At 47.0% G+C, this 21,276-nt stretch overlaps 2 protein-coding genes across 2 annotated transcripts in view; one reads left to right on the top strand and one right to left on the bottom strand.

The window, feature by feature from the left end:
- The first annotated feature begins 375 nt into the window (after window positions 1–375).
- Window positions 376–14,307, top strand: CHMP3 (charged multivesicular body protein 3). The gene is made up of 6 exons (XM_058023799.1): window positions 376–464; window positions 5,012–5,072; window positions 8,460–8,639; window positions 11,049–11,170; window positions 12,760–12,874; window positions 13,798–14,307. The coding sequence occupies exons 1-6, from the start codon at window positions 420–422 to the stop codon at window positions 13,932–13,934; spliced, it is 660 nt and encodes a 219-aa protein (XP_057879782.1). The 5' UTR covers window positions 376–419; the 3' UTR covers window positions 13,935–14,307.
- A 1,750-nt stretch (window positions 14,308–16,057) lies between these two features.
- KDM3A (lysine demethylase 3A) overlaps window positions 16,058–21,276 on the bottom strand; it is a 29,633-nt gene continuing 24,414 nt past the window's right edge. The window contains exons 20-26 of the mRNA XM_058023796.1: window positions 20,958–21,048; window positions 20,273–20,403; window positions 19,388–19,507; window positions 19,164–19,303; window positions 17,237–17,413; window positions 17,021–17,155; window positions 16,058–16,804 (exon numbers count right to left, since the gene is read on the bottom strand). Coding sequence (XP_057879779.1) covers window positions 16,724–16,804; window positions 17,021–17,155; window positions 17,237–17,413; window positions 19,164–19,303; window positions 19,388–19,507; window positions 20,273–20,403; window positions 20,958–21,048 — 875 coding nt within the window. The 3' untranslated portion in view covers window positions 16,058–16,723. The remainder of the gene's footprint in view (window positions 16,805–17,020; window positions 17,156–17,236; window positions 17,414–19,163; window positions 19,304–19,387; window positions 19,508–20,272; window positions 20,404–20,957; window positions 21,049–21,276) is intronic.

Raw genomic sequence — 21,276 nt, forward strand, 5'->3', positions numbered from 1 at the left:
CATTGGAATGGGCTGCCCAAGGCGGTGGTGGAGTCACTGTCTCTGGAGGTGTTTAAGGAAAGACCGGACGTGGCACCCAGTGCCATAGCGGTGTTCGGCCGTGGTTGGAATCGATAATCTCAGAAATCTTTCCCAACCCGACAGACCCTTGAATGAGTCACAAACACGCTCAGGGTGAGGGCCCGGGGCTCCCTCAGTGCCCGCCCCTCCCTCAGTGCCCGCCCCTCCGCGCGGGCGGGGCCGTGCGCAACGCCGTGCGCAGCCCCACGTGACTGGCGGGGAGCCGCGAGGGGCGGGGCGAGGCCGTTCAGGCCCGCCCCCCCGCACGGAGTGGGCGGGGCGTGCGTTGGCGCAGGCGCAGTGCGCGCGCCGGCCGGCCCGGCTGCGGGGAGCCGGAAGCGGCGGGCGGGGCGGCCGCCATGGGGCTCTTCGGGAAGACCCCCGAGAAGCCGCCCAAGGAGCTGGTGAGGGGCCGGAGCCGCCGCGGGCCCGGGGGCCGCTGAGGGGCCGGGAGCTGGAGGGGGAGTGGCGGCAGGGCCGGGTGGCGTTGCTGTGGTGTCGGGCTCGGCCTGGCCCTGGCGGAGGCTGCACCCGGGCCGGGACCGGGCCCTGAGACCTCCGAGAACCCCCCGGTGTCTGGAGGGGCCTGCAGGGAACCGGGAGGGGCTCTTTGTGAGGAAGGGGAGTGGCGGGGCAAGGGGGAAGGGGTACCGGTTGATAGAGGGGAAGTTCAGGTTAGATCCTGAGAAGGAATTCCTCCCTGCGAGCGTGGTGAGACACTGGAACGGGTTCCCCATGGAAGCTGTGTGTGCCCCATCCCTGGAAATGTTCAAAGCCAAGCTGGATAAGGCCTGGAGCAAGCTGGGATAGTGGAAGGTGTCCCTGCCATAGCAGGGGTGGTTGGAGCTATATGGTCTGTAAGGCTCCTTCCAACTCCCTGATATTCTATGATTCTATGATTCTAGCTCCTCTTGCAGACACAGCTTTAAAATTTGGAAACATTAGCTGAGATGTTGGGACTTGTGGGGGGAAGATGAGCCTGTAGACAAACCGTGTGTCCAGGAACAGTTTTCTGCTGTCACAGTGGAATGAAATAATCAAGTCACTGGTGGATTTCACTGTTGCCTTTCCTAAGTAGCTCTGAATGTGTTAGAAAACCTGCTGTTTGCTGAGAGGAAGATCATACATTAGAAGAGCAGCAGGGAGAAGAATGACAGGCACACAGGCTGAAGGTTTGGACAAGCTGCAGTGTCACAGATGTTCCCTGGTGCTCTGTAGCAGCTGAGTCCAGGCGAGCAGGCTATGGCTGTTGCTCTCTCTCTCATATCTGGAGAGAACCTGGTGAGAGAATCTGGTGAGGAATGTGCCTTTGGGAGTGTCCTGTGGCAGAGCTCTGTGTGGGCTGGCTCAGTGTGCTGGGCTCCTGAGGGGGCACAGGGGGAGCTGGGGCTGGGGGTGAGCTGTGGAACCCCCACGTGTGTTCCTGCTGCACTCAGGAGTTCTCACCTCCTGCCTGAGGCTGCTCTTGCTCTTTTGCCTTCTCTAACTGGTGAGCTTGCCATGTTCTCCAGTAGCACAGAGCCTGTGGGGATCTTGGAGCTCTTGGAGGATGGTGCCAGCCACCTTGAACCTTCTTTGGGTGCACAGCAACAGCACAAGGAGCACTGGCCATAAAATAAACCACAATAACTTCCACCTTTACATGAGGAAAAGCTTCTTTCTGCTGAGGGTGGAACAGCTGTGGGGTCTCCCTCTCTGGAGCCATTCCAAACCCACCTGGACACTTTGCTGTGTCACCTGCTCTGGGTGACCCTGCCTTGGCAGGGGCTTTGATCTCCAGAGATCCCTTCCCAAGCCAGTGATTCTGTGATTCTCTGCAGAAACCCTGCAAAGGCAGCATGGGACAGGTGGAGGGAAGGGTGACAAGAGTCCTCTTGCTGTCATGAGCCCTCCCTGGGGGTGCAGGCTGGCATGGTGACTTCACAGGCCTAACACTGATACTGAGGCACCCATTATTAGTTAACAATTCCTTTCCTCCTGTACCTAACTGCAGCTGATTTTCCTAACTGCTTTTTCTTTCCTTTTAGGAGGAATAAGCAGTAGCTGTGTGTGCATCCTGCTGGAGCCTGCCAGCAGCTGTGCTCAGATGCAGTCCCTGAGCAGGGCTGGGGGAGCCATCCAAGCACTGCAGGAGGATGGGGAGGGGTTGAGATTTTGGTGATGGCAATGATTTGCCCTCAGTTCCCTTGTCTGCCCACTCTGGGTGTGAGATAATTTATTTATGATCAATACAAGGCAAATATCTTCAGCCCTTGTGAAGAGCTGGTGATGCATTCCAGCCTGTCTAAAGCTGGGGATTTGTTGTACTTTTAATGCCATGTCTGGATTGTTTGAAGTTAAAAAGTGGATTTTCCTCCAGTGTGGTGTGAGTTGGCTCTTTTCAGCTGGAGTGCTTTGCTGGCTGATTGTGGAATGGTGCAGTGCTGTGAGGGTGGTGTTTTTGTTTAGATCAGGAGTGAAGCAGAATTGTTTCATCAGCCTGAAGCTGTGCTCAGGGTGGTTATCTCTGCTCAGCTGGACCTCATACTCCTGTTCCAGCATTGCTGCCTGTGCCATGGTCTGTGCATGGCCCTGTGTGGGATGGGCACTGTGGCTTCCTCACAGCTCAACACATTGCAGGCTCGTGTAGCTGGGAGCAGAGTCAGTGGGGTTTCCTCCTCCTCTCACACAGAGCAGGAGAAGGGAAGGCACAAACACCCAGCTGTGCCTTTGGGGCAGTCAGGTCAGACCCTGGCAGTGCTGGGAAAGAGTTTCTGCTGTCAGAGTGAGCAGGTTGTGATGACAGCCCACAGCCAGTCTGGTTTAATGGTGTGTTTGTGCTGGGCTGGGCACCCCAGAGACAGAAGCTGCAAATCCTGCTGTGGCTCACTTGGCAGTTGCTGATTGTGCTGCTGCATGGAGGTTTGTTGTGTGCTGGTTTGTTGTAGAATACAAGTTGTGGAGCAGGTATGACATTTGAGGCAGGACAGAGCTCTGTCATGTTTCTCTCAGTCTCTCCCCCCTGCTTTTTCCCTCTCATGTTAAAAGGGACCTTTTCAGCTTCCTGTCAGGGTGAGGAGTGACTCTCCTCTGTTACCTCCCCTGCTCTGAAGAACAACAGGGGAGGCTGCACTCAGTTCTGGGTTTGGGTTTTTTTTACCTGTAACTCAGGGTTTAATTAAAAGTACAGGAGCTTTGTGAAACCTGTTAGAAACTTCTGCACCTCTGCAGGGCTTTGGGTTGTATGTGGGGGTTTTTAAGCTGATTTTGTACTTGGGCACCTCAAATGATGGCTTTTGTCTGCAGTCAAAACATAGTCCTGTCCACCATGACCAAGAGAAAGTCTTCTGAGACTGCTGAAAGTCTAATAAATCTGTTGCTCTGCTGGGTTTGTGCACCAAAGAGAACTTGCTTTACAAGTTTTCATTGCACAAGTTCTCCTCACTCTGCTCCCCTGCATGGTCAGGGCAAGTGGAGCTCCCTGGGTGAGCCACAGGATCTGGAACAGAGAGATCTTGGCAGGTGCCAGGCAGGAGCTGCCAAAGGAGTGGCTGTGTTTGAACAGCACCAACGGCAGGGGAAGGGAAGCTGGAGGGCAGAGAGACCTGAGCAAGGGGGAGGAACCAGCAGGAACCTCAAAATGTTGAGCAATGCAAGGCTGGGAGGGACGTGCAGCCTGGGGCTGGCTGGGCACCAGCTCTGCAGGAAGGGATCTGCTTTCCCATGGATAATAAATGAGTTCTGAGCTCCCAGTGCACCTCTGCAGCAGTGAGGGCAAACAGGGTGTGTTGGGAGGCTGTGCTCACAGTGCTGGGTGCTCTGTCACTGTGCTGCTCAGCAAAGGGGCCACACCTGCACAAGTGTCCCAGTGTGGGCCCCCAGCTCAGGAGGGATCTCTGCAGGCTGGGGAAGGGTGGCAGAGGCTGCACAAGTGTCCAGTGTGGGCACCCAGCTCAGGAGGGATCTCTGCAGGCTAAGGAAGGGTGGCAGAGGCTGCACAAGTGTCCCAGTGTGGGCACCCAGCTCAGGGAGGATCTCTGCAAGCTAAGGAAGGGTGGCAGAGGCAATCAGGATGGAGGAGGGCTGGAGCCTGTGGTGCAGGAGGAGTGGGAACTGTGCTCATTTTGGTTTGGAGAAGGTGAAGGAGGAAAGATTTAAAGCCTCTCACTGCCTCTGCTGGGGTTGTGGTCAAGGCACAGACAGGTTCCTCTGGGGTGGGGGGCTGCAGCCACAGCTGGCCAGAGGAGAGTTTTGAGTTGAACATGAGAGGCCAGCTTGGATGGAGCTCTAAGCAATCTGGTTCAGTGGAAGGTGGCCCTGCCAACAGCAGGGCACTGGAAATATTTGGTCTTTAAGGTCCCTTCCAACCCAAACCATTCCAGGATTCTCAGAGGAAAAGTCTTCACCACCCAGGAGTAATTTCAGTGCATCTGCTCAGAGTGGCTGTGAAGTCTCTGCCCTCAGACTGTGTCAAAACTCCATGGATGAGACCTGGACAACCTGTCTGAGCTCTGAACTTGATCCTGCTTTGGGCTGGGGCTGGCTTGGAGACCTGCTGGAGATCTGACTGCAATGGGCAGTGGCACTCTTGGGGCTGTCATGTGTGCCAAAGTCTGTCCCTTGTGCTGAACCCCCTGGGGCAATTCCCTGTGTGGGAAGTGAGCCAGGCTGTGAGCAGCTGACTCCCAAACCACATCCTGCACTCCTTGAAGAGTTTTGGTTGGAAGGGATCTGTAAAGGTCCTCCTTAACAAATTGTCTGAACACGAAGAGCAGTGCAGTAATTGATGGTATCTCTGCAATGTTTGGGGGTTTTATCATTTGAATCATGAAATATTTGAACATCACTCACGACTTGCAGCTCATGCATTTTGAAGTGCTGCTTTTGATACTGAATGTTTAAGTTACATGAAAGTATAAAAGCATAGTTTTGAAGTTGGAATTTCAAGTAACTCTCACTTTCTCTTTTTCAGGTCAATGAATGGTCCTTGAAGATAAGGAAAGAAATGAGAGTGATTGATAGACAGATCAGAGGTTTGTACTTGTGTCTCGTGTTTTGTTTTTACTCTCCTTGTGTGTCTTCAAGGTTTTTTTTACTTTAATTGAGGTAGGCTGTGAAATTTAATAACTTGGGGTAGTCTGTCACATCTGGAGTAAAGGAAGATAAATGTGATCTTGGGCCAGACTCAGTCTGTGTTACAAAATGATGCTGCTGTGAAGTTATCCTAGGAACATTTTCAAAAGAACATGAATATTTCATGCTCCCAGTAAGACATAATGCTCTTAAATCCCTTTGGATAACATGTATTAGACTTATTATCCAGAACTTCACCAACACTGATTTAATGAGCAGTATCAGTATGGTAAATAATTCCACATATGGACAGTTCAACTGGCATGTTCTGGTGTGAAAGTGCACATGCCAAGCAAAAGTAGCTTGCTGTCAGCTTGGAAAAATTACAAACAGAAGAGAGGAGGAAAAAAAAAGTATTTTCTGTGTGTGGGTGTTTTGGTATTAAATAATGAGCATTGCACTGCTGAATGTGTCTTGAAAAGCAGAGGAGTTGCTTAATATTGCACTACTGTTAGTTCAGAATTTGTTCTACCTGCCTTCCCTGAGCCTGAAAATAGGTTTGGGCCTAGGTTTTGTTTTCCCCTTATTTCTTATTTCAAGTCCCTGCCCTGTCCCTGGCATTTGTCCGTGGGAGGTGCTGGTGAAGGATATTTTGTGTCAGCATCTGGTTCGTGTTTGCAGTGGCACCCTGAGGAGCACATCCTGCATTCCCCATCCCTGCCCAGCCCTGTGCCTCTGCAGTGGCCTGGCAGGGTTTGTGTCTTGCAGACTTGCAGGAGCTGGTTGGAGAAGGTTGCTTGTGCAGTACAAAGTCTGTCCTTGGCTCCTGCATGAGGAGCAGAGTTTGTGTTTTTCCCAGGAAAATTGATCTACAGGGATGTGAATTCTTTTACTTTCCCCAGGGCACTTTGTGTGGCTGTATCAGGCACAGAGGAGCTGCTACTCTGATCTTACTAGCAAAATATGTTTTAGAGGCTGCATCTTCCACAGAAGCAAAATACCCACATATTCACTACTGATGTTTCTGGAAATTTTGGGTTTCTCTTAACTTTTTACATGCCATAATGCTTTGAATGGCCTGCACAGATACTAGGTTACATGGTTGTGTGATAGTTTGATGTAGATGCAAATCTAATTATTTTAGCAGCTCTAAACCTGTGTGTGTTTCAGAGTCCTACATTCACAGAAATACAGTTCAGCACTAGCCACCAACCATCTGCTGCACTGATAATTGCCTTTAAAATAAGGTACAGAATATCTTGGTGCCAGGATTTCACATTTTACCAAGGGTCACCTATGGATTGGTTGTGCAGGACACTTCCCAGGCTAGCAGGCTGCTCCTGAAGGATGGCAGCCAAGTGCCACCAAAGGCTTCCTCAGAGGTTACCCACTGCAGCTGGATTCTGCCATGCTCTCCTGTTCCACCTGAGCCTGACACAGGAAATCCCTGCAATCTTTAAGGAAGGATGCTAAGCTGGAACCTGTCTTAGTTTCCTTGGGGAAGGCTGTGCTGGATGTGTTTGAGCAAGGCAGCACTGGATCCACCTGGGATGAACTGAGTGGGCTTGGATCACTTGGGCACTTGGCTGGAGAGTCAGCAGAGTTACTGAAATAGCAACACACTCTTTGAAACCATCTGTTGTTGGACTCTGGCTGCTGGAGTGATTTCTCTTTGGGGTAGGCTGTCTTTCAGAGCTTGGAAGGTTTGGAGAGATGAAAGGTGTCCTTGTTCCTTCAGAATTGAACTTTTTGAGTAGATAGAGTTGGAGTAACACAGTAACTTTGTGTTTTGCTGAGCTGTGAGTCCCTCTCACAGGTGCTTGGGCTGCTTTGTGCCTCTTGTGCTTGAGTGTGCTGCAGAGGCACTGGGCAGGTGGCTTTGGCTCCCTTGAGGAGTGTGGCTGGCACTGCCCTTCAGAGATGGGGTTGGCAGTTCCTGCATCCTTGTGCCACTGATCTCATACCCAGCACTTGCTGCCAGTGAGAGCATTCCCCTGGGGCAGGCTGCCCTGCACAACCCTTGGGGTTGTTTTCAGCCTGCCAGAGTGAGTGTTGTAATTCCTCAGTGCTGCTGGGTTCTTCTGGTGCTTTCTGTTTCCTGCTGGATCACTTCAGCTCTTTCTTACCTGGGACTCAGCTCAGTCCCATGTCTGACACTCAAATGTCTTCAGGTTTGTGGTGTTTCTGAAAATAATAGTGGGAAAGCAGCAAAGGTTTGTTTTTCTGATTTGAATCCTACAGCTTTCTGCCAGTCCTTTAAGGTAAACACCTCAGTGAATGACACTGAGAGAGTTACTGCTCTTGAGTACAGGGTGCACTAACTCCCACCTGAGAAGCTGTGGTGAGGTCTCCAAGTGCCAGAAGGAGTGTGTTGATGCCTTTGTTTTTATAAAAGGGCAGCTTCTGATTCTGCCAATGTGTAACTTTGTCTGGCATAAATCAAGAAGACTCAAAGCTAAATCTGAGCAGAGGCTTTCTTTGAAAAAATTGTTCTTGTGGTCATGTCAATCAACTCTTTGCAGGAAGGTGAGGAACCCTTACTATCTGAAGTCTTTATTTACTTTAGGATAATTTTTCTTATGGACTCTGAGATCCACATTTCATCAGTGACTAATTTATTGCTGAGTCTGGAAAAGAAAGGAGATTGGTATTGTCCTGTTTACTCTTGCACTTTTTACTCTGGGCTTTTTAGAGTACCTGGCTCCTCCTGTTCACAGCCAGTGTTACCTGGCAGGGCAGAACTGTCAGCAGTCACATCAGATTTGCTGGAGAAACCACTGGTATTTAAGAATTTTAATAGCTCAAATCCAGCCATGCTGGATTTGCTCTTTGCTCATGCTTAGTTCAGTATTCCCACTTAAGCACACTCTTAAAAAAGCTGTGGAACAAAGCTGGATGCCAGGAGAGTTTGAACAGGATGTTTCAAGTTGGATGTATATTTTGTGTATATTTATTTGCATCGGGCCAGTTTAATAGTCAGGAAGTTATTCTGAAGTTGTGAGTCAAGTCTTCCTCTCAGAGTGCTGTGTTCTTAGAGGACCTTTTTTGCTTTGTAAGCTCTTAGTCAGCTCAGCATCATGGGCTGATATTCTCAGACAGTCCTTTAGAGCTCTCTTGACTGCAAAGGAAATTACAGAAATGGGTGTTCAGTAATGAGAATTTTCCTATTAAGATTTAGCTGAATTAATCAGCTGGCATGTAAATCAGCCCAGAACAAGGTAACAGAGGGAATGTGAAATCAAGCAGAAACAATTCTTTCCATTGGAAACACACCTCAACAAATGGCTGATTTCTCTTCTATATCCTTAGGAGTTGGTCACTGTTTGCTGTGTTTCTCTGTGCTCCAGATATCCAGAGGGAAGAGGAGAAGGTGAAGAGGTCAATAAAGGATGCTGCCAAGAAGAACCAGAAAGATGTGTGTGTGATCCTGGCCAAGGAGCTGGTCCGCTCTCGGAGGGCCATAAGCAAACTCTATGCATCCAAAGCTCACATGAACTCAGTTCTCATGGGCATGAAGAACCAGCTTGGTAAGAGCAATTCTGGGCCCAGGCACTGCTCTGGCAGTAGAAGTGAGGTCTGAGGTTTCCTTGTCCAGAACCAAAGTTAAATGCAGGCAGAGCTTGAATGTGGGAGCAGCTGTGCTCCTGTGGAGAGCAGCTGATTCCTGTGGGCTTCAGGAGCCTGGGAAGATCATCCCAGAGCTGTGAGGCTGCTGGAGTTCTGCCCCCTAACCCCAGCAGGCACATGCAGCCACACTGTCAGAGCAGAGCCTTTGCCACCACCCCATAAACACACACAGCTTTCACTCACTGTCAGCAGCTCCACCTGCTCTTCCTCTTCAGGTCCACTTGTAGAACACACACACAGCACACACAACAGAGCAGTTGTTCCAGGAGCTGCTCTCAGATGCTCTGTCCAAGCTGGCCAGACACCTGCTACCTGCCCCAGATTTCCTTCTCTGCCTGAACTGCTGGTACCTGGCCCTGCAGGCCCCTGAGGTTTGTATGTTCCCTGATCCACTTCAGTCCTTCCCCAGTCTACCTTTGGTCATTCCCCTAAGATGCAGATATGTTCCTGTAATCCCATTAAAAGATCCATTGCAAGTTTTCCCCATGTCCAGACATGCTCTTTTCCCCTACATCCCTGTAAGGAGTCCTGCACCCCTGTAGGCAGGATTGAGCCTGCAGGATTCTCTGAGGCTGTTTCTCCAGTGTCCTGCCTGGATGGGTGTCCCACCCCGGGCTCTGAAGAAGTCAGGGAGCTCCCAGTTTTGGTTTCCTGGGGTTCCTGCCCTCATTGTCCCCTGCATCCTTGCTGGTTCCCTGTTTGCTGGGATGAGCTGCTCAGCAGATGATGTGACAGCTCTCCTCAGAGCCTGAGGGTTCCAGTGGTGTGGGAATCCCATGCTCTGGAACTGAGCTCACAGCAGCTGGGAGCACATTCTCAGTGTGCATTTCCAAAGAGTTGGAATGCATTCCTGATGCCCCTGTGTCCTGGTGGAGCCTGTGTCCCTGATTTTGACAGGATCTGTCATGGGAGTAGAATTCTCTTCATCGTGTAGATGTTGCTTCCCTAGCAAGAGTCTGGGGGCATTTCCCACCAGCTGCATGGGGATGGGGCAGCAGTGCTGGATTTCTTAGTGTGGATGAACCCTTTTGCCCCTTGACTTAACACCCATGTTCTGTAAACCCTCCCTGGTCCTTTGAGTTCCTCCAGAATCAGCAGGTTTCCCTTGTTCCTTATCCACATCAGAAATCTGTTAAAATACACTTCCTGCAGAGTTTTCCAGAGCTGGAAGCAGTCCAGCCTGTAACAAGCAGAGCAGAAAGCTGTAAAGACAGGAGAAGACTTGGTGGAGATGAACAAGCTGCTGAAATGTCAAAGCATTTCCTCCACCCCAGCATCATCCAAGTAGATTTTAATGTTGGATGAGTGATAAAACATAAAACATGTAAGGGTAATTTTATGATTGTTCAAATGTGGCTCCCCATGCACCTCACTCAGGAAAGGAAGGTTGGTCCATCCTTGCACCTTAAGGTGTCTCTTAAAAGGAAAAACTCAAAACTGCCTCCTCCTTATTATCACTGCCAGCATCTTCATCTTCCTGGGAATGTTCTGATACATTTAGATAGGAAATGTGGAGGAATCTAGAATTCAGTCTGGGGTTTGTTTGAGAAATGACCACTCAAGGCAAGGTGTCTGTTAGTTTGTTACAAGTGTAGCCCTCTTAAATTACTAAAATGAAAAATAATATGTGCTATGCCTTCATTTTGCTTCATGAAGGAGTGACCATTTTATATCCAAACAGGTAAGTTCTCCATGTCCAGGAAGCTGCAAAGATAGATGGCAGAATTCAAAAAACTTCCAAGTACCCTTAATTACTGCTTTTTGATCTTGGTATATCAATACATGTGAGGAGAGCTTATAAGTTAGAATAGCCTTTGGAAAGAGTTTTGTTAAATTTAAACAAGCTTATTTGTGGCTTGTCTGCTTCAGCATTAATGTTGTAGCTTACTCTTTGCTGTGGAACTTTGCAGCAGAACTTGTGCCAGGGCTGGTTCCAGTGGCTGGTGTCAGGCAGGAGATCCTGGTGCAGCAGTCACTGCAGCTCTGCTGCTGAGGGGCTGGGCAGGAGCAGCTTTTTCCTCTCTTTGCTGACCTGGGTGCAGCTGGGGTGAAATCTCTCTGCAGCCCACCTGGGCTCCTCATTGCACAGTGCATTTATAGCTTTGCTATAAATGTCACTTTTCCAGTGTGGGTATAAGTTGGGCTTTTCCAGGAATTTAGTCAAGAGTGAAGAAGTGCAATGCCTGTTTATTTTTTAAATTGCATTGCCTAAATGTAAGCAAATTTCCATGTAGAGATGATATAATTTCTCTGCTTTCAGCAGTGCATGAATTGTTCTTCAAACTGTTCTGTGCCTCTCTCCTTCACAGCTGTCCTCAGAGTAGCAGGTTCACTGCAGAAGAGCACAGAAGTCATGAAAGCTATGCAAAATCTAGTAAAAATCCCAGAAATCCAAGCAACAATGAGGGACTTGTCCAAAGAGATGATGAAGGTAAGGTCTGGCACATAAATGAGACTTGGGTGAGCTCAATGTGGCTTCTCTGAGCTGTGCAGTCACTTGGGTGTCCCCTTTGTCACAGGGAGCTCAGGACACTCTGACTCCGTGGCCAGTCTGATACTGGAGACACAAAGAGTTTCAAATCTAACAGCAAAAAGCTGCTAGACCAACATTCCTAATAATAATTTTGAGTCAAAATTGGCAACATATGGGGAATTTATTTGCCATAGACATGTTCAAAGAAAGAACAATTTTCAGGCATTTATATACACTATAACAGCCAAGATCTTTTTAATACACACACCTAAAAATCTGCCCAATTTATTGCATCATGGTAGAGATGTTTTGTTTCTTTTAATTACCAGCAGAACATCTCATCTGTCTTTGTTTAATGGATAACCTGAGTTTCATCCAGCTAACAGTGCTTTATTAAATTTGCTGTCCTGCTTAGACAATTACTATTGATTAAGTTTTCTGGGGAGTACAAGCCTTTGATTCCTTAACTTTCTCAAGGTACCATTCTTGTTCTATGACATCTAAATGATCTCTAGTTATATGATAACCATTAAACAATTCTTTATTGAATTTTGATCTTCAGCTGTAGATTCTCTAAGGGCTCTGGGTCCATAGAGTTCCTTTCTGCAGGTGCAGTGAGGTAATTTCTCAGGGTTTCCTACTGACACTTAGCCAATACAGATCTAAACCAATACCAGCCAAAATAACACAATCAAACATACCTTAACAAATTAAGTTTATTATAAAATTTTTAAAGAATCACAAAACTCCTGGCTAATTCAGATATAACTCACTGTCACTGGTTTAAAGCATCCAGCTCAGTAAAGTGTCTCATGTGATGGGAGTGCTCTGATTTGAAAGCATACATAATTCTCTGTTATGACTCTTACATTTTCAACTGCCAAAGTTGTTTTGCTTTTTCCCTTCTTACCACTCTAGACTGTTGAGTTCAAATAAGTTTATTTCTAAATAATTTTATCATTGTGTACCAGCATGGTTTGGCCATATCTGGGTTGCAGGGCCTGCAAAGGAATCATTTCAAATGCAGATCCAAAAACCAAGCTGTGTCAAAGAGCAGTTTTACAGTGTGCTGCAGAGTTCATGCTGCATGACTGAAACTTACACTTGTATTTCACATGTTTGGAGCAGGCTGGGCTCTTGGTTTAGATGTGCAACAGCAGTAAATAACCATGGAATCATGGAATGGCTTGGGTTGGAAAGGATCTTAGAGGTCATGTAATTCCAGCCCCATCTAACCTGGCTGGGAGCACTCCCAGGGACTGGGCATCCACAGCTTCTCTGGGGAACCTGTTCCAGCTCACAGGGAAGAATTTCTTCCTAATACCTAATTTAAATCTCTCCTCTTTTGGTTTAAATAACTTGATGTTTTCCAAGTGAGAACAGGTGCCTTGAATCCTCAGTTTTCTTCCTGCTTTTCCTCTGCAGGAGAGATGTGTGCTCATGTTACATGCCTGGATAGGCAGAACCCCATCTCCCAAGGAGAAATGAGTTTTCTTACTCTGCTGTTTCCAAGGGCATCACAGGCTGCCTTGTTCTTTTCCTGCTAGGCTGGGATTATAGAGGAAATGCTGGAGGACACCTTTGAAGGCCTGGAGGATCAGGAGGAGATGGAGGAGGAAGCTGAGGCAGAAATTGACAAAATCCTTTTTGAAATTACAGCTGGTGAGTTTGTGGGTGCTGAGAGCCAGGTCCCTGCTCTGTTCAATAAGCTGCAACAGTGAAATCTTCACCTGTTCTGTGCTCTCCCAGTGGCATCTCTTCCCTTGGTGATGGGCACAGAGCTCTGACAAGCTGATTTCTCAGGGAACACTGCCTGAGAAGGCCAGTGGGGCTCAGCAGGGCAGAACTAATATCCATCAGCTGCTCTCTGTGCAGTTATGTAACTGAGGCTCTCACAGATCTGTGTGTGGCTGTGCACTGAATCCTCTTAACAAGGTGAGACTGACATGATTGGCTGGGTATTGTTATTAATGAAACCCAGAAATGATTGTTATTAATGAAACCAGAAACTCTGCTGCACTGCCTTGAGTCATAGGCTGTGTTGTGAGTCCTGGCAGTAACATGCTGTGTCTTGTTTGGGGGAAAAAACCCAAAACAAACACAAAATCCCTCTTAAAGCCAAAACCACAACTTCTGCCTTGCAGCTCATGAAGTAATAATGATTTACTGGTTCAGTTATTTGACTTGGAGGATGCTTAGAATGCTCCTTTCACCTGGATTGCTTGTGATGTGGTGTGACAAAAACAAGCACGGGGCTGCATTCAGCTGCACCACCCTGCTGGCACCTTGTGCTCAGTGCCTGGCACCTTGCCCTGTGCTTTCTCATCCTCATTTGCCTTCTCCATGCTGTTTCCCTGCTCCCGGGCGAGCAGCAGGGCCTGGGGGGAGCTGGGAGCCTCCTGCAGAGGGGAAGGAGCACAGGGGCTCAGAGCTGGCAGGGCAGTGCTGCAGGACAGCCATCACCCCGGGGCTGGCCCTGTCCCTCCGTGGGAAATGACTGCTTGGGTTGTGCTAGGTGTCCCCAAAAGGCACTAATTATGAAATGAAGACCTGGCACTCACTAATGAGCCTGTTTGCTGTTGCAGGGGCCTTGGGGAAAGCTCCCAGTAAAGTGACAGATGCTCTGCCAGAGCCTGAGCCCATGGGGGCAGCAGCTGCTGCCGTGGATGAGGAGGAGGACATCGAGGCCATGCAGTCCCGGCTGGCCACCCTGAGGAGCTAGGCCCAGCATGGATGGGTACAGTTGGCTTGGTTTTATTCTGTCCTACCTTCAAAATGCAAAACTTTATGTATTCTCACTTATGTAATATATATATTTTTTTTGTTTCTTCCTGAGGATTTTTTCCTCCAAGACACTACTGTAATATACTTCTTGCAGTTTTCTGTTCAGCCCATGTTTCCTGTGGTGACAGGGCAAGGGTGGTGTAATGTTATGTATTTTTAGACATAAAGTCCTGAAATATATTCTCATCTTCAAGCAGCATTTCTCTCTAACAGGCACTTTGGTTTAATCTGCTACCAAAAACCTCCAGCACTGTCAGATCTGTGTTTTCCTGAATCAATACAAATTTTATTAAAGCTGCTTCTAACAGTCACTGCCATGGCAGCAGTTTAGTTTGCATCACTTTGGCCTTTCACAAACAATACCCCCATCTTAACACCTCCCTTTTAGTTTTATTACACTTTTCTTTAGCACATTTAGAGAGAAGTTTTCAGTCTGTTCCAGCTCTGTATGGTCCCAGGGGAGCCTGGCTTTGCCAAGGCCTGGCACAGTGAGGGCAGGGCAGGTGGCAGCAGTGGGAGGGGGCCCTGCCTCACCAGGCTGCTGGCAAAGCTTCCCTTGGCAGTGCCAAGGCCTCTCTGCTGCTCCAAGAGCACACTCCAGGGTCACAGGAGAGCTGTGTCTCCTCCCATGGATGTCATGGCTCACAAAAGGCTGTTTGGAAACCAAAAATCTCTGACCCAAACCTGTCACTGCCACAGCACCTCCCCAGCAAAGGCCAGAGCTCTTCATTGAAGGAAGCCAAGTCTCCAAATAATTGTACCCTAACAGCAAGGGTAGAAAAACACACAAGGCACACAGAGAGCTGGATGGAGCCCAACACCTCCCAGTTTCAGCCATAAAAGCATGGGAAGGGCCAAGCACTGCTCACCTTTGTGCTGGGGGAGGCAAAGTACCCCCAGTGCTTCAGGGCTCTGCAATTCAAGTGCTCATCTCCACCCCAAATGCAACAAAAACCAGCAAGAGGGACAGCTTGTTTCTTGTGGTCTTAAAAAACCCAGAAAGGACACATCAGAAACAAAGTGGTGAGAGCTGCAATAAAACAAGACTGAACAACAGCACAGTGCTAAGAGCTCAAAATGCAGCTTCAACAATGAGTCTTTTCAGATCTATGAGCACACACAGGGTGTGTGAGGTCAGTGTGACTCAGCTCCCTGGGAGGGATCTGCATTCCAGCTGCTGCCAAGGGAAGCAATGAACCTGCTCACTGTCATCTCCTTCAATGTGACAGTCCAAGGGAGAACCTTCAGGTAAGTGTTGTGTTTAAGCACACTTGACAAATTCAGGCACAAATGCCAATTCAAGGCACCTGAAGTGACTAGAACAAGTTATTTACTGTCAAGAGGTGGCAGCAAGTGAAGGTGGAGGAAAGCTCTCACTGCATACAGTGAAGGGCTGGTGTGTGGGCAAACCTTCTGTAAATCAACTTAACTCTTTACAACAGGCTCCTGCTCCCTGCACATCACTGCAGCCTCTGACCCCTCTCCTGAGGGAGCAAGCAGGAAATTCCTCTGCAGAAGAGAAGAACCCTGCCACCCAAGCCAGACCCAACAGTTGCTGCTGATCACAAGCAGCAGGTCAAGTACTTCAAAGAGCATTTGCAGAGTTCAATTTGTTGCATAAGCTCAGAAAAGTGGACTTGGAGGCCACCCTGCAACTTTTAGTGCTGGGAAGGAACTGAAAGGTTAATTCTGTCTCAGGGTATCTCATCAAATGAGAGATTCACTTTCCCATTCATAACCTCTCTTCCTCTTTGAAGTTTTATGATATTTTCAGTGTTTCTCCAAACAGCCCTGAATTCTGTGTGTACCATTTCAGACTGAAGCTGCAAAACTCCTGTGACACTACAGCACTGGCAGCAGTAGTGTCAGCTAAGCCTTCCTGGGGTTAATAAAAAATAACTATAAACAGGTCTGCTGCTAAATTCCATAACCTAAGCCTTCACATACTTCAATAAACAGCATGAACCATTTATGATAGTCAGTTTTCCTCTGCATTTCAAAGTACTGCATCAAATTAATTACATTTTAAACAGTCAACTGAAAAAAACAGGCAAGGAACAGTACCTGAAATAGAAGAATTTTTATGTAACCATTCAGTGTTAAAAACAAGAGAATCAAACATCAGTTCAAATTAAAGAGCAGTTTCGAACAGAAGACATTTGATTAAAAGTTTCTTTTAACATTTAGAAATTTAAATACATTTACCTAAAGATGGTTAACTCCCATCTCTATGTTACTATACAATAGCTTAAAGCTAATTTAAATGCTAGTTCTATGTTAATGTGAAATTCCAGAACTGCATTCTTAACTTTTTATGTAAATTGGTTATTAAACTGAGTGATTCCATACTTCCTCCCACCCCAAAATAAATTTTAAAAATTGAAGCTTTACAATGCCTTGAATAATATTTTTTCAAAGGAGTAATTTGGAATAGTTCCCAACAGTTCTATAGGAGGTATTTTGTACAGTTTGGAGAGCAACTCCGTATAAAGTTCTATTGCAACTGAGCATTCACAGTATGCCACAGTCCATACATATTACTACATATACATATCAGGTTTGTAAACATTGGAAGAATACACAGAACATAGTACCACGACCCTCTGGTACTGCTGAAAGGAAGATGAGGTAACATTCATATAATCTCAAAGTCCACAGAGGTCCTGACTGAGTAGGTAAAACAGCTGCCAACGCTTCTGTTTCATAGTGTGTGGTTAAGGCTCTACGTCACGGTCTGCTAAGGCTGGATTCATTAGCTCTCAGTATCCCAACTGCATCTTTAACAGCGTGGTAAATGACATTCTTCACCTGCAGGAGCAAAGCAAAACGGGCTTGGTTTTACAAGCAAACAGCACAGAGAGTTTTCCAACTTTCCCACTTACTTCCCCTCACCCTGTGCAGGTTACTTCAGACACACTCATCTGCCCGACCTTCATGCAAATCACAAAATTGGGAAAACAAAATTTGTTGTATTTTAGGGGTTTTTTGTTTAAAGTTCAAGAGCACTGAGCATTGGGAATTTACCTGCAATTTATCTTCATGGTTCGTATGTGTATGTGACAGATACCTAAATTCCTGAGTGAGCCAGAAGCAGTGCTTGACATGCTCTGGGGATACAAAGTCTTCTGCAACTTTAATACAACTGTACAAATTATGAACCTAGAGAGAACAAACAGGCATTAGGCACATGCTCAAAGGGCTGCCCAAGCAGCAAAGCCATTCCATGTCCCTGGTGCTTGCCTGGTGTGGAGCTCCTGCTGGGATGAAAACTACATCTCCTAGAAACTGTACAATGGCCCAGCCTTGAACTCCGTACTCCTGGTGAAGGCGCTTCCTCAGCGATCGGTCCAGGTACCAGCTCTGATCGTGAATGGGATCATGATCCACAGGGTTTTCTTGGCCCTGCTCTTCTGCAACCTGGCAAAGTGACAAGACAACAGCATTTTAACACACCAGTCTGACTGGACAGGCGAGTTGTACCTGTGGCATTCCACAAAAGGTGTGCCAGAGGGACTTGCACCACGTGTTCAGGTAGGAGAGTTACACAATGCAAGTTTGGATCTTCACTCAGACCTTTGTCAAGGTTTCAGCATTGTTCAGGTCCCACTGGCTTCAAAGACACGTTGCAAATGTGGATGTGGAAAATGTAAGTAATCCCAAGTGCCAGTGGCAAGTGAAGCTGCCTGTGTTCACACTGGAAAGAACTGTCACACATGGAACCAGTGTTGGACACTACTAATGCTGGAGAGGGGCTGTGGAGAAGGGTGTGAAGTGACAGGACAGGGCAATGGCTTTAAACTGAAGGACAGCAGGTTTAGATTAGAAGAAAAAATTAGGAAGAAATTAATTGCTGTGAGGGCAGTGCAGCACTGGCACAGGTTGCCCAGAGAAGCTGTGGCTGCCCCATCCTTGGAAGTGTTCCAGGCCAGGTTGGACAGGGCTCTCAGCAACCTGGTCCAGGGGAAAGTGTCCCTGCCCACTGCAGGGGGTTGGATTGAGATGTTCTTAAAGCTCCCCTCCAACCCCAGCCACTCTGAGATTCTGAGACTCCACAGCCTGTGACTGGAGGACACTACCAAGTGTGGAACTCAGCAGGTGTCTGCCTTGAGGCCACCATCAGGCAGTGTGTGCTCACTGACCCAGAGCATGCAAACCAGATTTTCAGGAGAAACGAAACTGGGAGGCACAAGCACTTCAGGACAGAAATTGAGGGTTGTGGAGAGAGAATTTCTGTAAGAAGTTGCTGTATATATCCAACTTGCTGCAGCAGCCATTTACACCCAGGACTGTAGCCCAAAAACTCATCTGGGAGGAGATAAACAGCTTGATTCTACTCCACTAAAAGCTGCTGAAAGCCCCACACCTGCCAGCAAGTGTGATACAAGGACTGAGGTGTGAGACACAGATGTCAGGACTCCAAGTGCTAATGCTTATCAAACCCAGTATCACATTTGATCAACCATAAGATTTGTTCTTTGTTAATATTAAATAAGTCTGTTGCAGCCTCTCCCAGCTTCCAGCAAGAAAGCCATCAGCCTGACCAAGCCAACAGCTGTTTAGATAATCCAATTTATCTTTTTAAATATCAGCATATTGGCTCTTTCCAATTTTAGAGCACCAAAGAAGTCTCACCATTAAGACCACAAAGAACTCTGGGCTATCTGAAGTAAATCTGAGCACTGAAACAAAGTCCATCTCTACTAAACCCTTAACTCCCATGAAAACATGACACGAAACACCACCCTTAATTCAGACCTCATGAAGATAGGGAGAAAAAAATGTAGTAAGAGAGAACAAGGAAAGAGGAAGAGTGTTATGTACCATGTACTGCTCTGACATTTCTCAAAAACGTCTCATATTCTTCGAAAAAGGATCAAATTAAACTGCTTTGCCTTAAATCTAAACCAGCAATTTTCTTGTTCACTATGTAACATTACTCATCCACGAGCAGAGTGGGCAGAAGGAATATCTGCACACAAGGTAACTGCAAGCTTCAGCTCTCCACCCTTTTCAGGTCCTACAAGACTCAAGGCATAGAAGTTTTGTCTTGGTACAACTCCAGTTTTTTGTTTCCACACTAACTGGGATATGAAGGAGGAGAAATCCCCAAAGACAGACCTGCAAGCCTCCACAGGCAGCAGATGAGTTTCTGAGATGAGCAGCTCACCTTCTTCAGGAACTCCCGGATCTTCTCCGTGTCCTTGGCGGCGTAAATGTGCCACAGAGCCCCGGGCTTCTCTCGGCTTTCCGTGAAACGCTTGATGGTCAGCTCGTCAGAGTCCCCATCCTGGATGGTCTTCAGCACTTCTGAGGAAGGCAACACCAGCACTTACACCACAGGATCTTCCCTCTGGCCACAGAATTATCCCCCAGCCACCACTGAAATTTTACCTTCTTCCTGATCAGCCTGGCCTTTGGGGATCCCCACGTAAACCATGACGTTGGCCGCGTCAGACACATCCAAGTGCAGGTTGGTTGTGCCATATTTTCTGTCCTCTGGTGTTATTAAGCCTGGGGGAGGAATCAAAGGGGGGAAAAAGGAGTAGCAGATCCATTAGTAAGACAAAGAAATGGCACACCACTGTCAGAAGCACTTTCTGAGAGGATTAGAGTGCTTGTACTTCTACCAACAGATGCTTCCAGAACAGCAATTTGCTTTCTATGCAGGACCTTGCTCCATCTTGTGGCTTCCCAAGTGATCTGCTGACACAGACCAATGTATTTCTGTCTAGCCTGTATGATATATAAGAGTCATGTTTAAGTCCTGCTAGGACAAAGCATTTTGAGAAATAGTCTCTTTTTCACTCTAACCAGCAGCTGATACAGGATTTACTATCCACCATCTCTCTACTGGCCATGATGCTGCTGCTCCATTTTAAATGTCTTTTGAGTGACAGCAAATAAACCAGACATGGAAAAAAACTGCTCAAGAAGAGATTAAAAGCTAAATGATACAGTTCAAAAAGGAGAACAACAGAAGTAATACAGCCAGAAGCAGCAAAACAACAAATACATGTTGCCAGCCTGTGGAGCAAGTTCATTGCAAGTCTGGGAATAACTACTATTGGCTTGAAACCACCTGGACAAAAAGATGTTTAATAAAATAAATCACATCATGCTCTGGACATCACTGATACCTATAGATGAGCCAAACTCAGGTTTTCTGATCCATGGGATTAATCAAATTGTCTACAACAGCAAGGATTCACATAATCTACAATAAATTTCAATAGGAATATGTGGTAAATGTGACCTTTAAAGTTAAAAATTCCTTACCATAGGCATTGTACATCTTGGGGCCCAAATCTGGTCGCACAAAATAGTTGGGAAGTCGAGAGGCAAGGTTGAGCTTGCCACCTCTCCTGGTATATTCTGGCAATGGGATATTTTTCATCAAATCATCAAACCTAAGATAATGCAGCAAAATTTAACATTAGGTACTGATAAAACCAAAAGCAGATGAAAGAGACTGCAACAAAAGCTCTCTTCAGTTGAAGAAGTGTATTCTTTCCCTCAGGGGGTTTTTGCTGGACACCATGAAAAGGAGCCAAACAAACAGGGCACAGAAACACAGCAAATAAATTTAACTGCTTGGAGTAATGCTATTTCATTGTGTAATCATCTCAAGAAATCTCAAATAGCTTAAATCCAAATATTTAAAAATGTTTGGCCAAAAACTAAGCTTCAACTGAACTTCAGACTTCAAAGTGATCCAGGCTTTTAGGAGCAGTTTTAGGTGCTCACTTTACTTAGCAACAAACACAATGAACTACATAATTTACCATGAAACTTGCGCAGGATTTCCATTTATGTCAGGCACCTCTGAGAAACAGAACTGTTCACATGGCATCAACTGCTGCCCAAAGCTGAGGCAGGTATGAAAACACAGCAATATTCCTAGAGTCCAGTATTTTGGGGGTGTGCCACAGAAACAATGAACATTTCCTCTGGGAATTCATACCTAGAGGGCATCATATCTCTGAAGTCTTCTCCTGGAGGCCAGTCCTTAAGCTTCAGTACCATTGGCTCTCCCTCCTCTGTTCTCAGGCGACCTAATTTGAAATATTAACAAGTCTTAGTTTTTAACAGTTGTACAACTCAGAATCTGAAGAATTAAGATAAATAAATCTTTATCTCAGTCTAAAACCATGTTCATTCCACAACTTTCCATGTAGAACTGAAGACATACCCTACTCTGGTGTCAGAGGAACTTGTATCACTCTCATGACAAACGTGTTACAACAGGAGATGTCAGACAGACAAGCAGCCCTTACTGCTTC

Source organism: Melospiza georgiana, chromosome 5 (genome assembly GCF_028018845.1).
Source record: "Melospiza georgiana isolate bMelGeo1 chromosome 5, bMelGeo1.pri, whole genome shotgun sequence".
Taxonomy (NCBI): Eukaryota; Metazoa; Chordata; class Aves; order Passeriformes; family Passerellidae; genus Melospiza; species Melospiza georgiana.